This window comes from Schistocerca gregaria, chromosome 2 (genome assembly GCF_023897955.1).
Source record: "Schistocerca gregaria isolate iqSchGreg1 chromosome 2, iqSchGreg1.2, whole genome shotgun sequence".
NCBI lineage: Eukaryota > Metazoa > Arthropoda > Insecta > Orthoptera > Acrididae > Schistocerca > Schistocerca gregaria.
The window spans coordinates 375,061,412-375,078,630 of NC_064921.1; the positions used below are offsets into that span (position 1 = coordinate 375,061,412).

The following is a 17,219-nucleotide window of genomic DNA, read 5'->3' on the forward strand; positions in this document are numbered from 1 at the left end:
TTCCTTTCAGATTACGCTGATACAATAGCTCCCTACTTAGCACTCATATACAACCGCTCGCTCACCGATAGATCTGTACCTACAGATTGGAAAATTGCGCTGGTCGCACCAGTGTTCAAGAAGGGTAGTAGGAGTAATCCATTTAACTACAGACCTATATCATTGACGTCGGTTTGCAGTAGGGTTTTGGAGCATATACTGTATTCAAACATTATGAATCACCTCGAAGGGAACGATCTATTGACACGTAATCAGCATGGCTTCAGAAAACATCGCTCTTGTGCAACGCAGATAGCTCTTTATTAGCACGAAGTAATGGCCGCTATCGACAGGGGATCTCAAGTTGATTCCGTATTTCTAGATTTCCGGAAAGCTTTTAACACCGTTCCTCACAAGCGACTTCTAATCAAGCTGCGACTGGATTCATGATTTCCTGTCAGGAAGGTCGCAGTTCGTAGTAATAGACGGCAAATCATCGAGTAAAACTGAAGTGATATCAGGTGTTCCCCAGGGAAGCGTCCTGCGACCTCTGCTGTTCCTGATCTACACTCCTGGAAATGGAAAAAAGAACACATTGACACCGGTGTGTCAGACCCACCATACTTGCTCCGGACACTGTGAGAGGGCTGTACAAGCAATGATCACACGCACGGCACAGCGGACACACCAGGAACTGCAATGTTGGCCGTCGAATGGCACTAGCTGCGCAGCATTTGTGCACCGCCGCTGTCAGTGTCAGCCAGTTTGCCGTGGCATACGGAGCTCCATCGCAGTCTTTAACACTGGTAGCATGCCGCGACAGCGTGGACGTGAACCGTATGTGCAGTTGACGGACTTTGAGCGAGGGCGTATAGTGGGCATGCGCGAGACCGGGTGGACGTACCGCCAAATTGCTCAACACATGGGGCGTGAGGTCTCCACAGTACATCGATGTTGTCGCCAGTGGGCGCTGGAAGGTGCATGTGCCCGTCAACCTGGGACCGGACCGCAGCGATGCACAGATGCACGCCAAGACTGTAGGATCCTACGCAGTGCCGTAGGGGACCGCACTGCCACTTCCCAGCAAATTAGGGACACTGTTGCTCCTGGGGTATCGGCGAGGACCATTCGCAACCGTCTCCATGAAGCTGGGCTACGGTCCCGCACACCGTTAGGCCGTCTCCCGCTCACGCCACAACATCGTGCAGCCCGCCTCCAGTGGTGTCGCGACAGGCATGAATGGAGGGACGAATGGAGACGTGTCATCTTCAGCAATGAGAGTCACTTCTGCCTTGGTGCCAATGATGGTCGTATGCGTGTTTGGCGCCGTGCAGGTGAGTGCCGCAATCAGGACTGCATACGACCGAGGCACACCGGGCCAACACCCGGCATCATGGTGTGGGGAGCGATCTCCTACACTGGCCGTACACTTCTGGTGATCGTCGAGGGGACACTTAATAGTGCACGGTACATCCAAACCGTCATCGAACCCATCGTTCTACCATTCCTAGACCGGCAAGGGAACTTGTTGTTCCAACAGGACAATGAACGTCCGCATATATCCAGTGCCACCCAACGTGCTCTAGAAAGTGTAAGTCAACTACCCCGGCCAGCAAGATCTCCGGATCTGTCCCCCATTGAGCATGTTTGGGACTGGATGAAGCGTCGTCTCACGTGGTCTGCACGACCAGCACGAGCGCTGGTCCAACTGAGGCGCCAGGTGGAAATGGCATGGCAAGCCATTTCACAGGACTACATCCAGCATCTCTACGATCGTCTCCACAGGAGAATAGCAGCCTGCATTGCTGCGAAAGGTGGATATACACTGCACTAGTGCCGACATTGTGCATGCTCTGTTGCCTGTGTCTATGTGCCTGTGGTTCTGTCAGTGTGATCATGTGATGTATCTGACCCCAGGAATGTGTCAATAAAGTTTCCCCTTCCTGGGACAATGAATTCACGGTGTTCTTATTTCAATTTCCAGGAGTTATAAATGACCTGGGTGACAATCTGAGCAGTTCTCTTAGATTGTTCGCAGATGATGCTGTAATTTACTGTCTAGTAAGGTCATCCGAAGACCAGTATCAGTTGCAAAGCGATTTAGAAAAGATTGCTCTATGGTGTGTCAGTTGGCAGTTGACGCTAAATAACGAAAAGTGTGAGATGATCCACATGAGTTGCAAAAGAAATCCATTGGAATTCGATTACTCGATAAATAGTACAATTCTCAAGGCTGTCAATTCAACTAAGTACCTGGGTGTTAAAATTACGAACAACTTCAGTTGGAAGGACCACATAGATAATATTGTCGGGAAGGCGAGACAAAGGTTGCGTTTCATTGTCAGGACACTTAGAAGATGCAACAAGTCCACTAAAGAGACAGCTTACACTACACTCGTTCGTCCTCTGTTAGAATATTGCTGCGCAGTGTGGGATCCTTACCAGGTGGGATTGACGGAGGACATCGAAAGGGTGCAAAAAAGGGCAGCTCGTTTTGTATTATCACGTTATAGGGGAGAGAGTGTGGCAGATATGATACACTAGTTGGGATGGAAGGCATTACAGCATAGACGTTTTTCGTTGCGGCGAGACCTTTTTACGAAATTTCAGTCACCAACTTTCTCTTCCGAATGCGAAAATATTTTGTTGAGCCCAACCTACATAGGTAGGAATGATCATCAAAATATAACAAGAGAAATCAGAGCTCAAATAGAAAGGTTTAGGTGTTCGTTTTTCCCGCTCGCTGTTCAGGAGTGGAATAGTAGAGAGATAGTATGATTGTGGTTCGATGAACCCTCTGCCAAGCACTTAAATGTGAATTGCAGAGTAGTCATGTAGATACACCAAGGAGACATCATGTTCTAGATCATCAGAAATAATGCAAAAACTTCTTACATGCAACTGTTTTGTCTATTTGTTATAAACAGGGTGAGGCAGCTAAGACAGGCAGCCCCAAATATATCCAAAAAGAATAAATATATTAAGCTGCAGCTTTTGCCAAGTTATAGCAGACTTTCTTGATGCTCACAAGCAATTTTTATCATTTATAGTCACCAACTTATGACAACATTTTTTTCCCTCCTTAAGGAACTATAGATGTAAAGTGGAAAGAGAATTGGTGATAGAGGAGTAAAATTTTCCGTACAAACAAAAATTTAAATATCTTCAACATTTCACAGCCCTATCAGCAACTGTATATATATATTAATTTTAATTTTAATAATCAACAGCCTCAGTTGTGCCGTTTATCTAGAATTTATCTATGTTTCAGTCGGGATAACCCACCTTTTTCAGAATAACAGTAAATACCATTTGTCCATAGTGGACATCGACAAGCTAAAACTACAAATCCATAAATTATCGTCAGATTATAAAACTTAATCTGGAATCAGTGCAGCACTCATGGCTGCCACACTGTGGTTGCAAAATGGGGCTGAGGCAGATCCAGATAAGTTTTATAGTCTGACGATAATTTTTGGATTTGTAGTTATAGCTTGACAATGTCCACTATGGACAAACGGTAGTTACTGTTATTCTGAAGAACGTTGGCTTATCCCAACTGGAACATAGGTGAATTCTAGGTAAATGGTGCAAATGAGGCTGTTGATTATTAAAATTAAAAAAGTGTTTGATAATGTCAAAAAAACATCTATTTTTGTTTTTTGTGCAGTGTAGTAATTTACTTCATTCTGTACACAATTGTATTGATTTGAAAGATGTTTGAATCCAAAAGGAGTGAATATCATCACTAAAAGCAAGCAATGTCGGCCTTCTTGCCATTATGGGTAAATAACACTGGCCTTATGGTATGCAAAGGCTGCTTTTCTAGATCTCGCAGCTACGTATGCAATGTTTCACAAAATAGTATCTCCTAAACTTTATAGGCCTTTTAAGGAGCACATAATAAATTAGAATAAAAGGAGAATATTTTGTAGATATAATAAGCTAAAAGAGACAAGTGATCCCTTTTTTCACACCACAGTTATAAATTCCAACAGATGTAACCAATTTGCAGTTGGCAGCCCTAAGACACCTGCTGACTGCTTACATTACTATAGCAACAAAAACCTTCACCTACGACAAGTGTTAACTCTGGTGTTGTTGGTAGCAATGAAACACGTGAAGCGGCTGTGAATAGATAGGACTGGCTAAAACTGTCTTGAATAGGTACCTCACATAACTAAATATAGACCCTGCCCATTTTGGTCTTCTTTGTTGGTCCATTATGGATGGCATGAACAGCCTGTGTCGCCTGGCCACCAAGAGTTGTTGCAGGACGATTTGATTCACAGATCCAGTTATATGGCTCCTTCCTTCCTTCCTTCACAACTATGACGAGTGGGGCCTGAAGATAGCATCAATGTAATGCCAAAACTGGTAGCACATAGAAGTTCATAAAATAAATTTCTACAATACATATGGCTGTTGGTTAATTATTGCATCAAGCTGCCCATTTTGAGTTCATCATTAATCACAAAGGCAGTGTACATTGCAAAGTAGAAATTGATAGAAATGCCTTTGTACACAGGATCCTTCCAAAAGAAAATGGGCTATTTGGTTTCCTGGTGCAGTAATTCCAGAAGGGATGGCAAGCCAATGAAAATATTATCTTTTTAAAACGTCAAAACCTATATCAAAGAGGAATAAAAAGGCATTGTGTCCGGAAGTAGAACAGGAACCTGAACTAGAATCTTAAGTCACCAACAATTAGGATACCGAAGAAGAACCCAACCAGCCAAATATTCCAGAAACAAAGAAGAAAAGATGAAAATGTTGTTTGTGAATGATTTTTAATGCCTTCAGAAAAGTGTTTTAGAAATAGAAAATCAAATTATTTGGTCACTACAAAATATGGGATCTAAGTAATCTGCTTTTGGTGGTTTGTGAATTCCAACTTTTTTTGGCTCCAGGCACATCAATAACTTTAAAACCAAAATTTGGTCTAAAATATGCCATAGCACATAGCACAGGATTTAAAAAAAAAAAAAAAAAAAAAAAAAAAAAAAAAAAAAAAAAAAAAAAAAAAAGACTTTAGTATGCACCAATTTTTCTCAATTTGGGGTCAATTTACTTGGTTTTAAATGTTTGTACACTGTAATATGTCATCAAATTAATGATGATGTAAATAAAATAGAAAGAAACTTCCACATGGGAAAAATATATTAAAAACAAAGATTCCAAGACTTACCAAGTGGGAAAACGCCGACAGACAGGCACAAGAACAAAACACACAAACACATACACAGAATTACTAGCTTTCGCAACCGATGGTTGCTTCTTCAGGAAGGAGAGGGAAAGACGAAAGGATGTGGGTTTTAAGGGAGAGGGTAAGGAGTCATTCCAATCCCGGGAGCGGAAAGACTTCCCTTAGGGGGAAAAATGGAATGACTCCTTACCCTCTCTCTTAAAACCCACATCCTTTCGTCTTTCCCTCTCCTTCCTGAAGAAGCAACCATCGATTGCGAAAGCTAGTAATTCTGTGTGTGTGTTTGTGTGTTTTGTTCTTGTGCCTGTCTGCCGGCGTTTTCCCGCTTGGTAAGTCTTGGAATCTTTGTTTGTAATATGTCATCAGGCGCACACGCAGACAAGGGGGGGGGGGGGGGGGGGGAATCCCAGATTTTTCTAGGTTAAAAGTACATTTTCTCCCAGGGGAAAACACACTTTTTCCATATAAAGTGGCAGTATATTTTTCCTCAGAACTATGAAACTCATCAATCCTTTGAATGGTTAAGGTTTTATATATGGGTGTAGAATTTCCTGGCACTTTAGCAAATGAATCTCAGGGGAAAAATAACATGTTTTGGAAATATCTTTGTGCAGCAACTTGTACACTGCATATTTTCGTACTACGAAAATTGAAATAGAGGTTGCGAAGCACTTTCATAAGTCAGTCAAGGCAGTCATAGCTCGTCACGTCATCTTGCCAGCTGATGACAGTGAATATTCAGAGCATAGGACAGGTGATGTAGTCAGCCAATAGCAACATCACTGTTAAGTAGCATGAGCACACAAACAGAAAAAGTTAATGGTTTAAATTAACATATATAGTGTTGCTACAAAAAAAGCAAAGCTTTAACATACAGCATTGGTCTCTAATGTTAATAAGCTGGAAGAGAAGCTAAGCTTTCACACATAATGTTGATCTGTTTTGTGCATATTACACTTTAAGATATCTCACACAAATGTGCCAGTAAAATTTTTAGCAATGACATAAATGTTTGATCTCTTGGGTTCGAAATTATTCTAAATAGCTTGTCATCAAAGAGTTGATTTTTAAATGAGAGTAAAACGCTCGTGATTTAACCCTTTCACATACATGGGACACATTTGTCCCACATATAAATCACCTTACTAATTGGACAGTAATCACAGTTGATATGTTGAAATACTGCAGATGCTCTACTTGAAGCAGATATTTGTTTTCTTTAATATCGTACATCTGTGGTGGCAACAATTACTATAACTACCATTAGTCGTCAGTTATTGTTGGTGGTTCTCACTTCGAGCTGACACACAAATTTATTTACTTATTGTGTGCGTTTTGTGTTCTCTGCCTTACTGTCAAAGGTTGAAAGTATATTCAAGTAAGTTTATCTTTTACTTTAGACCATTCATTTAGAAAATAACTGTATTTCATCAGTGGAAAGCTTTATTTTCATTCTTTGGGATATAGTTGTCCCAATGTACCACAATGGTAATTTGTGTACTTGTTTTTGAATGTCATGAAATCGTTACTATTATGTAAAAAAACGAGCAGAATGGTATTTAAAATTCGGTTGAAAATATATTCTTTCATTTTATTAAATAAGCGGAAAAATTTGTACTGGTATAATTTCAAATCTGCTTTTAGATCATGTGCTCCAGAAAAAGAGAATTTTTCATCACTGATGAAAGTGTTATGCAGATTTTGGAGGCTTGCAGTAGTAATGACGAAGATAATCTGTTACTGGATGAAGAAGATAAAATTTTTCTTGAAGGAGATATGGAAGATGAAAGAGAACATGTTATTATAGAAGATCCTGAAAAAGAAATACATAGCCCACACAATAAAAGAAGGCATATAGATGAAATATCAGAACCAAATGCTGAGGTACCTGATTGCCTTCCAGATTTACCAGAATTTAAATGGTCCATAACTTACCAACCAAGACAGTTCAGTGATAACATGAATCATGAATTTGGGAAAGTGCTTTTGTTTAGTGTCAATGAAAATCGTGAAATGCCACAGCCATTTGAAATTTTTTCTTCCACTATTGGCCTAAAAGATTTGGTGCATGATATATTAATTCCTGAAAGTATTCAGTATGCAGAACAATTGGGCAACGCATTCAGCACAAATGAAGATGAAATCAAGGCATTTCTTGGCATGAACCTGGTAATGGGGTACCATATTTTGCCTACATTTAGACACTACTGGGCAACTGAACCCAATTTAGGTGTTCCTTATATAGCTCGGATTATGCCACTACATCGGTTTGAAGAGATTCGAAAGTACTTACATTTTTCCAACAATGCAGATCAGTCAATAAAGGAAGACCGCACATACAAAGTGAGAGCTGTAATTACCCATTTCAACAAAAATCTCTTAGTGCAACTAGGGCCCAATCTGTAGATGAGCATATGATCAGATTCAAAGGACACACTATTTTGCGACAGTATGTCAAAAATAAGCTAGTCAAATGGGGTTTCAAAATGTGGTGCAGATGTGATTCGGAAACTGGCTACCTATTTGAGTGTGATTTATACACTGGCAAAAAAAAAAAATCGGGTCCTGAAGTAGGGCTTGGTGAGCCAGTAGTTCTGCAACTGACAAAATCACTATCCGGACTAGGATGTGAAATTTACATAGATAACTTTTTTAACTCTCCAGCTTTGCAGCATTACCTTGGTTTACAAAATATCAGATCATGTGGAACAGTGCGCACCAATTGTAAAAACATCCCAAAGACATTCCCTCCAGACAAGGACATGAAAAGCGGTGATTCATACAGTCTCAGTAGCAATGGTCTGACAACCCTCAAATGGATGGATAACAAGCCAGTCTTTCTACTGACTAATTTTATTTCCCCAATACCATGTACAACACTTAAGAGGCGTCAGTCTGGTTCTTCTGAAAAGATCAGTGTTCAGTGTCCTCGTATGATAAGAAAGTACAACAAGTGGATGGGAGGGGTGGACCTTATGGACCAGAAGAAAGTGACTTATGAGATCGACAGGAAGGCAAAGATTAAGTATTACCTGAGAATGTTCTTTGATCTTCTTGACATTGGTGTAAACAATGCATATGTAATATATTCAAAATTGGCAGAAGAATCAGGATTGAAATCAACACATCATCCCTAGAGTTCAGACAATGCATTGCGAGAAATCTAATTTGAAATTATTCAAGTTGACAAAGGAATTGATCAACAGTAGAGAAAACATCAAGAAGGTTGCAGACCAGTTGCAATCCAAAGAGTCCAGAGCACCGAAGGATAAAATCAGACGTAAGGAAGAGATGTGTTCATTGTGCTTCAAAGTGTGTTGAAAATCACACTTACAATATTTGTGAACAGTGTGGTGTTAATTTATGCTATGCTTCAAGCAGAAACTGTTTTGCAGAATTTCACATCAAATAGACAACATATACACAGCCTCTAATTTGTCCATGTATTAAGTGTAATGTGCTCTGTAACTGTCCTTTAAGGACCACAGGGACAAATACGTTTCAGCAGTTGCCAGTGAGCGCCACACAAGTCACCTCCGTGCTTGCGCAGCTACGATGACGCACAAAGCCCTCATTTTCATATGCTTAAAACATTAAAAGATCTTACATTATGTCATAAAAGAAATAATACGTCGGAGTATACTCCAAGAACACTGGAATTTCATGACCATGCTACAATGTGCACATTTAAACTGCATAATTAAGTACACTTCATATGTCCAGATTCCCAATGAATACCTGATATTATGCTTTTCAGTGTGGTTTTTGAAATGTAAATTTTCTTGGAGTACCAGTCTCATATTTTGTTCTTTATGGTTTCATAATGCCATGTGCGCTAGAAGATGAAAACGTGCACTTGAAACGCAGTGAACAGTTAGCCAGTAGTGTGGAATAAAACACTTTGTTTAAAATACATTGACTGCCTTGACGGAAAAGATTAATAAAAGCAAAATTTCTTTAGCAAACCAACAAAAATAATCGAGTTGTTTTGCAAGGAACTTCACTGTCAGAAACGTGGAAATAAAATAAAAAACATTTTGAATTAATTATCTCAAAACACCTATATTCCAAGACCAATATTCAATCTCTCTTAACTCTCAGTATTTAATGCTGAATGTAAAAATTACAATAATTCAAAATCCAAAATTTTCAACATCCCTTTTCCCTTTCCATCTGACATGCACTTTTTCTGAGGGACTTTATCAATAGTTTCAAGACAATAATGCTGAAAAGCAAGGTCACAAAATTAGCAGGAGAAGTTCCACAAACATCTACCCTATTATACCCAATATAAGCAATCACATAACTCAGGTATGGTTTGTGTGTTTACCAAGTGTCCTACCAAGTGCTCAAAATATTGACCATGAGCACTGCTAAATGCTATAAAGCGAGAGAATCAGTAATGCATGCTGAATTTCACCTTAGTTAATGGCAGCATAGGTAATGTTATAAGGCATTTCATGCCTTTGTGAGTTATTGGTGTTTCTTAACAGATCTCTTGTTTTCATTTTTCCTACAGAAAAAAGTACAAAAGTGCTAAGCCTGGCAAGCGTGAAGACCATTTTGCATTTCCTGAATGACTATTCCTTTGATCTCCAGATGTTCTCTTAAGGGTGCCTGTAATTACATGTTGGTACCACACTGATTGCCTTATTCCCAGTGGGATGTCTTCCAATAATGAAGCAGCAGGATTGCCACTATCTTAGGAATTCAGGATATCTGTTTGGACTCCCATCAATAAATCAGGAACTGTTGTAGACAGACCAAGAGTATTGCTTTTATCCACTTCATTTGAGTCAGCACTGATTTTCAGCTTATGGTATTGTGCACATGGCAAAATCTGACTTGCCCATCATTTGTAAGCCTCAAATGTAATTTTGAATAGATATGCCACATAACTTTGCACTTTTAGTAGATAACATTTGGAGAACCATAACCAATTTTGAAGTTTTTGCCATGAAGCTATCGATTGCAGTGAAATGTGAAGGGGATTGAATTCAATGGAAAGTAGTGTTAGCAGAACACTCGTTTGATACCTCTTGTACTTCTGAGATACCTCCTTGTGACATTTGCATTGTGAGTCATGCTGTTAAAATGCTGGTTCCATTTCTTTCCTCAATTGCTCTTTTTATGTCCTCGGCTATTTTATTCTTCACAATTACAGTTTCTAGAACTTTTTCATAATGTTTGTAAAGACAGATCATGAGTGCTTGGCACTATCTGCATACTATTCAGCATACAACCACATGACCACTCTCATAGTTTGGTGACAGTCATCATTTTTTGAATGTCTTATACATTGTGCATGTCACCTTTACGAAAAAGTTATCTGATTGCCACAAAAGCATAACACAGACAGATGGGCTTCAAGCAAGAAGGTAAACACAAGAATCATATCTGAGTTACATGTTTGCTTCCACTTGATATAATAGGGCAAATGTTTGTGGAACTTCTGATGGTGGGGCAGTAGTTTTTGGAGCTGTTATCTTGATACTGTTTGATCAAGTCACATACAAATTATGACACTGAAGTTAGATTAGAAGCTTCTTTCAAATGCCACAGGAAAAGAGCATGTAGTTCGATTAGGAAAAAAAGTCACTGCTGTAATTCAAAGACTATAAACGATAAAAATTACTTGTGAATGTCAGGAAATTTACCACATTGTCTGCTACAACTTGGCAACAATTGCGCCTCAATATTTATTCATTCTGCCTTAGCTGCCACACCTAGTATAAGAAAGTGTAAAGAGTGCAACAACCACTGTACTATGGTACCTCCATACTTCATCTTGAACAACAGAACTGACATTTTCATTGAAACACATCAAAATTAAGACTGATCCTTCATCAGATGTTTCCTCCTCCTTTTTCTGATAATCAGAATTCTGATAGAGTGATGATTGAAACACTTAGAGTCATTCTATCTGTTGATGACCACTGACCGTACTGAACCATCTCATCATCAGGATTATGATCTTCTCTTACATTTTTTAAGTACATTTGAAGTAAAGAGCTGGTGTGGTATCACACATATGGTAAGTACAGGCTCAGTTATTTATATCACATGTTATAATTTAATTAGATCTTGGAACATTTCTTTAACATACATAGAATTTAAAAGCAATTCAACATTTTGGTAGTAAGTGATGACACATATGGTATGAGTTCCTAAATATCCTGTTTTGCTCATTTCACTTAATCATTTAAATCTAGCTGCTTTTGTTAATGTGAATTCTTCCTTGTGCTCACTTTGTCTTTTTTCTCAGGTGTTATTTCTAATTTTCATCATCTAAATAAAAACTGTACACTTTTTACAATGTCTTTCCTCTTATGCTCAGGTACTGATAAAATACCCTTCTCAATTAAGTAACTTGAAATGTGAAACTGACTTTTTGTTGAGACAAGGTTTGTGATAGAAGAGACAATAATTGAATTTTTTCAAGGCTATTTTCATGTTCAGTTTTCTGTTTTATTTATCCAAAAGTCCATCCTAATGTTTGGCCTTTCGTTCAAGTGCTGTTAATAGACTATCAGGATTACTGCTTGATCAGTATCCCCTAACTTGATACATGTCAAATTTTGTTTTTTAATACCCCAGCTGGTGCTTTACATTTATATCATCTGATGGCAAGTCATCATTTGTTTTACACTAATAAATTTTATACAGGAACAAGGGTAAACATCTAATTTTGAAGACCTTTGCCTTTTCTAAAAGAACTGCACACAATACAGATGAAACAGATCATTTACGGCATTTAAAGAGATTACAGCAAATGGCTATGGGTTTATTTACTGTCATTTTTTATTTGTTATTCATTGTCACTTTTTGAATTTACATTTCGTCGTTTGGAGATAGTGAGAGAACTGTGGACACTGGAAAATGGAGTGTGTAAAGGAGAAATTCGAACTTTTTGAGCATATTCCTTTGTTTGAGTTCACCAAAGAGTGACAGCAGCAGAGGCAGCCAGAAACATTTGCGTCTTGTATGGGGATATTGCCATTGAACAGACAATGGCAATAAAATGATTCTCTCATTTTAAGGACGATTGTTTTGACACTAATGACTCTCCATGTTCTGGAAGACCTTTGGGGTTTGATGACGAACATTTAAAAATATTAATCTACAATGACCCACATCAGTGTACACAAGAATTGGCAAATGTAATGAAGTGTGATTGTTCTACAATTGTATGTTGTCTGCATGCAATTGGAAGAGTTCAAAAATTGGGTGTATGGGTACTGCATGCTCTATGCAAAATCATAAAAAATCAATGGGATCAATTGATCTGAAATAGAAATCTCACACATTCAGGTAGCTACAACTCTCTCTCTCTCTCTCTACCAGATTGTGGACTACAAATGGGTATCATGGGAGAAATAGTCTGGTGCTGGTAAGGAGGAGGCTGAAGCAGAGAGGGGGAGAATAGCAGAGTAGGGTTGGAGGAAGACATAGTACTACTTGCAGTAGCATGCAGAGACGTGGTGGAGACAGGATAGCAATACATTTTCAACAAATAGTGCAGTAATGTAAGCATATTTTAAATCATTAAGACTTATTAACTTGATTTACAGACTTTTCCAAATCTTTATCTCGCTCTCCTGTAAAATTTGCTTCTTGTGTCTTAAGCTTTAATCATTCTGACCTCTTCAATTTAAATTAACTCTCCTATGAAAGCCTGAGTTCTTGAATCCATATAATTTCTTTAAATTGCAACTGAGAAAGTACTTAACCCACAACATTTACATTTTGGAAATGCTCATATATCCAGGTAAACTTCAAGTGCACAAAATTTGAAAGTTGTGTGATGGTGTGGATCATTCCCCAACATTTCTGCACAATTTGATATGAAATAACACAAATTTAAGTGCTTCAAGTTCTCGTACAGTTCTCACATTACCTGATGTTATGCTCTAATGTCAAAGCTGCTTCTGCTCATTTACAAGTTGTCCAATTAAACTGGTTGAATGCTTGCAGTCTGTCCTGGCAACTAAAAATTTTGATGAAGCGTTTATTATGGTATATTTTTTCTGTATAAAAAGTTTCCGACCAGGTTTCAATATGTCACATTAGACCAGTCCCTCATTAGTTTTCCTTTTCATTACACCTTCCACTATCTAAGTGGAGGGTGTGCAGCTCATTTTAGCGAAGTGGACTGCTACAAAGCAGGTTGAAGGTATGCTGATTGTAGTTCTGACAATTTTTTTAACACTCAGCCAATTCTGGTTTTTAAAAATCCACAATAGCTAAAAGTAAATGAGCTTTTCAAAATCAGAGAATCTTTCAATAGAAACTTCACATAAGAGAAAATGATAAGGACTCACCATTTACAATGAGACTGTCTCCTGATGCTGCCACATCTCCCTTGTATATACCATGTGTGGAATCATATTTGAACAAATAAGCCATGTACTCGGGGTCTAAGAAAGGGTCATTGATGGCAACAACCTGTTAAAAATAAAAATAAGCAGAAAAACTGACAAGAAAAAATATGAAGAAAGACTTTTTACTTATGAAAAGTTCCTGAATTAAAAGCAGTTTAAAGATTTTAACATTAAATACCAAAGAAAAAATATATTTCACTGAAGATGCACAATTTATTCTGCAGATGGCAAACTGTTTACACAAAAATTAGCACAGTACACAAAAAATTATTGAATATTTACTATTTAAAATGGTAAAACTCTACATCTGCATACTTACTCTGCAAGCACCTGAATAGTGCATGGCAGAGGGTGATTCATACTACTAGCAGCAATTTTTAATCCTATTTGATTAGAAAATTGAGCAAGAGAATAATGGATGTCTACATGCACCTTTTCTCATTCTAATCTCTTTTACCTTATTCTCATGATCCCTAAATCAGATATAAAGTGGTGGCAGTAAAATAGCTGCATAGCCTTCCTGAAACACTGGTTCTTGTCACAAGAACTGAGGTGGGTTTCTTTTAAGGATTCCCATTTAAATACTCTGGGCCTTTCTCTTACACCCTACTTTAATAGGACTTCAACTGCTGGAACAATAATTTAGAATCGGTCATGCTAGCACACTGCATACAATTTCTTTTAAAGATGCACCACACTTTTTGATAACCCTTCCAACATAACATAGCCTCACATTAGCCTTACCCAACACTGATTTTATAGGTTGTACCTATGTCACATCATATCTTAGTAATAATCCCAAATAATTATACAGTGCTGTGTGCTCACAGACTTTCCCACTTAGATATTATAAGGTTCCTTCTCTTTTTATTGTCATTATCTTGCACTGAACCAAATTTAACGAAAGCTGTGATTCATTACCTCAAGTGAAAATCTTGTCCATGTTGTTCATTTCCTTAAAATGCTTTCCTATAGGTAAATGCACTGTTAGCAAACAATCTGATAGTTTTGCTGATCCTATCTGATGAATTGTTTCTGTAGGCTTTATTCAGATTGAAAGAGGTCCTACTGAGCTTTCTTGGGATATACCTATGGTTTCTTTCATTTCTGTCCAACAGTCAGCCTCAAATATAAAAAAAGGGTTCTATTAATCAAATATTTGAGACATTCACATAGCTATGAAGAAACTCTGTCTGATTGCATCCTGGTTTGTAGCTGACAGTGTGGTACAGTGTCCAGCACTTTTGAGAAATCTAGGAGACAGAATCTACATGTCACCTGGATTTACCGTACAGGAAGCTATCATGAACAGAGTGAGGATCCATGATGGCACTTGAAAAAAGTGGCAGAACATTTGAAAAAGGTGGTACTTTTTCAAGAAACAGATATGGCACAAATGAGTTGTTTTCATTTTTCATAATGCCACACAAAACAGGAAGGTTAAGACCATAATAAAATTTCTATTATGATCATAGTTTGAGTATAGGCATTATTATCTTTCATACAAATTTATTCGTTAATGTATGCAGATGCACTGCTAGTTCAGTATTTTAAAGTAGAGCTAAGTTGTGTGTGTGTGTGTGTGTGTGTGTGTGTGTGTGTGTGTGTGTGTGTGTGTGTGTGTGTGTGCGCGTGAACGCGTGTGCGCGTGTATATACCTATCCTTTTTTCCCCGTAAGGTAAGTCTTTCCGCTCCCGGGATTGGAATGACTCCTTACCCTCTCCCTTAAAACCCACATCTTTCCTTCTCCTTCCCTCTTTCCTGACAAAGCAACGGCTGGTTGCGAAAGCTAGAAATTTTATGTGTGTGTTTGTGTGTTATTTTATTGTGCCTGTCTACCGGCGCTTTCAGTATATACCTATCCTTTTTTCCCCCTAAGGTAAGTCTTTCCGCTCCCGGGATTGGAACGACTCCTTACCCTCTCCCTTAAAACCCACATCCTTTCGTCTTTCCCTCTCCTTCCCTCTTTCCTGAAGAAGTAGCCGTTGGTTGCGAAAGCTAGAAATTTTGTGTCTATACTTTAATTGTATTTACTTGATGAGTACACTACTATAAAAGCGTGTTATGGATCAGAATAGTCCAAGAATGATGATGAAGCAATGTTTCTAAAAGTGATACTGGTTTTAGAAAGATTCAACAAAGTAGTAGTATTTATTTTTCACAAAGATGAATTTGTCAACAATTTTGAAGAAAACAAAATAGGTGGGAAAGGATTATGCACTAAAATGGTGAATGGAGTTCAGGACTAAAAAGATACAAATTATGCCTTGCTGTTGGCAGATCAAAACCACTAGGAACCTAAGAAATTATGACCAACGCACCAATAATGTTCTAACAGCAGAACTTACTACTACTACTACTACTACTACTACAACTACTATTACTGGCTGGTAATTCCACAAAAAGTGAAACACTTATGGAAAATTCTGAAAGGCAACAGATTGCCTTATTGTACATAAATTCGCAAGTCAGACTTTACAACTTCTGAAATTGATGTATATTATATTTTTATTGATAAAGAACTGGTAAAGATTTACTCATCAACTCCTACCATCTAGCCTAGGGATATTATATGGCAATTCATGACTTTTGGTACATTATATTTTTATACAAAATGAATTTCCTTGCCGTTTCATTGGATTTAATAAATGATTTAGACATCTCTCCACCATTTCAAATAATATTTTTTACTATTACAGCTGTAACAAATTAAATGAAAAAAGTTTTCCCGCATCCATAACTTCATATTCCACGGTTAGTTGGATTAAAAGAGGAGGAAAGAGACCAAACTACGAGGTCATCAGTCCCTTGCTCTGAATAAACCAATGCCACAAATGTGAGAAAAAAACGAACGAGATTGACAACTCAAAACGGAATTAAAAGAAAAATCACAAGAACGATGAAAGGCAACATGTAAGTGGACAAAAGGGGGACAAGAAAACCAAAGAAATGAAAGAAACTGGATGAAGAGATTAAAACAACAAAGCAGATTACCATGGCTGGCTGAGCATGAGAATAAAAAAGGAGAAGCCAGACACTCCGCAACACATTAAAACCACCACCTTAGAATAACTGAGGAGGAGGACACAGAGGGGCAAAATACAAGCACTAAAACTTAGATCAAATGATAAAACCCACCCTCAGGAATAAAATGTAGAACTAAATCAGCTGCTGAGGCGATGCCAGATAAAATTAAAGGGCAACGAGTCCGGTAACCAAAGAATTTGTCGCTGGGCAGTCAAAGTGGGGCAGTGCACCAGAATATGGGTTACTGTCAATCAGGCGAGCCACACCGACACTCAGGCGGGTCTTCATAGCGTAGGAGGTAACCGTGGCTCGCCCAAGCATGGCCAATACAGAGCTGGCAGAGGACAACTGACTCCTTGCGAGAGGCCCGCATGGAAAACTCCCACACATTTGTAGTCTCCTTAATGATACACAGTTTTTTTGTGTGTACTGTTATGCCATTCTGTCTCCTAAAGCCAAAAAACCTACGGTCTACATCAGAACGCAGGTCAGGTTCAGAGATGCCCACCTCCAGAAACGGTTTCCACTTAGTCTGTTGGGCCAGCCTGTCAGGCAAGTTCGTTGCCTAGGATGCCGACGTGTCCTAGGGTCCACACAAACACCACTGAATGATGGGACCAGACCA

General features: G+C 38.5%; 1 protein-coding gene across 1 annotated transcript in view; it reads right to left on the reverse strand.

Moving 5' to 3' along the window:
* LOC126320037 (glyceraldehyde-3-phosphate dehydrogenase 2-like) overlaps positions 1-17,219 on the reverse strand; it is a 107,728-nt gene that overhangs the window by 67,380 nt on the left and 23,129 nt on the right. Inside the window, exon 3 of the mRNA XM_049993747.1 lies at positions 13,507-13,630. Coding sequence (XP_049849704.1) covers positions 13,507-13,630 — 124 coding nt within the window. The remainder of the gene's footprint in view (positions 1-13,506; positions 13,631-17,219) is intronic.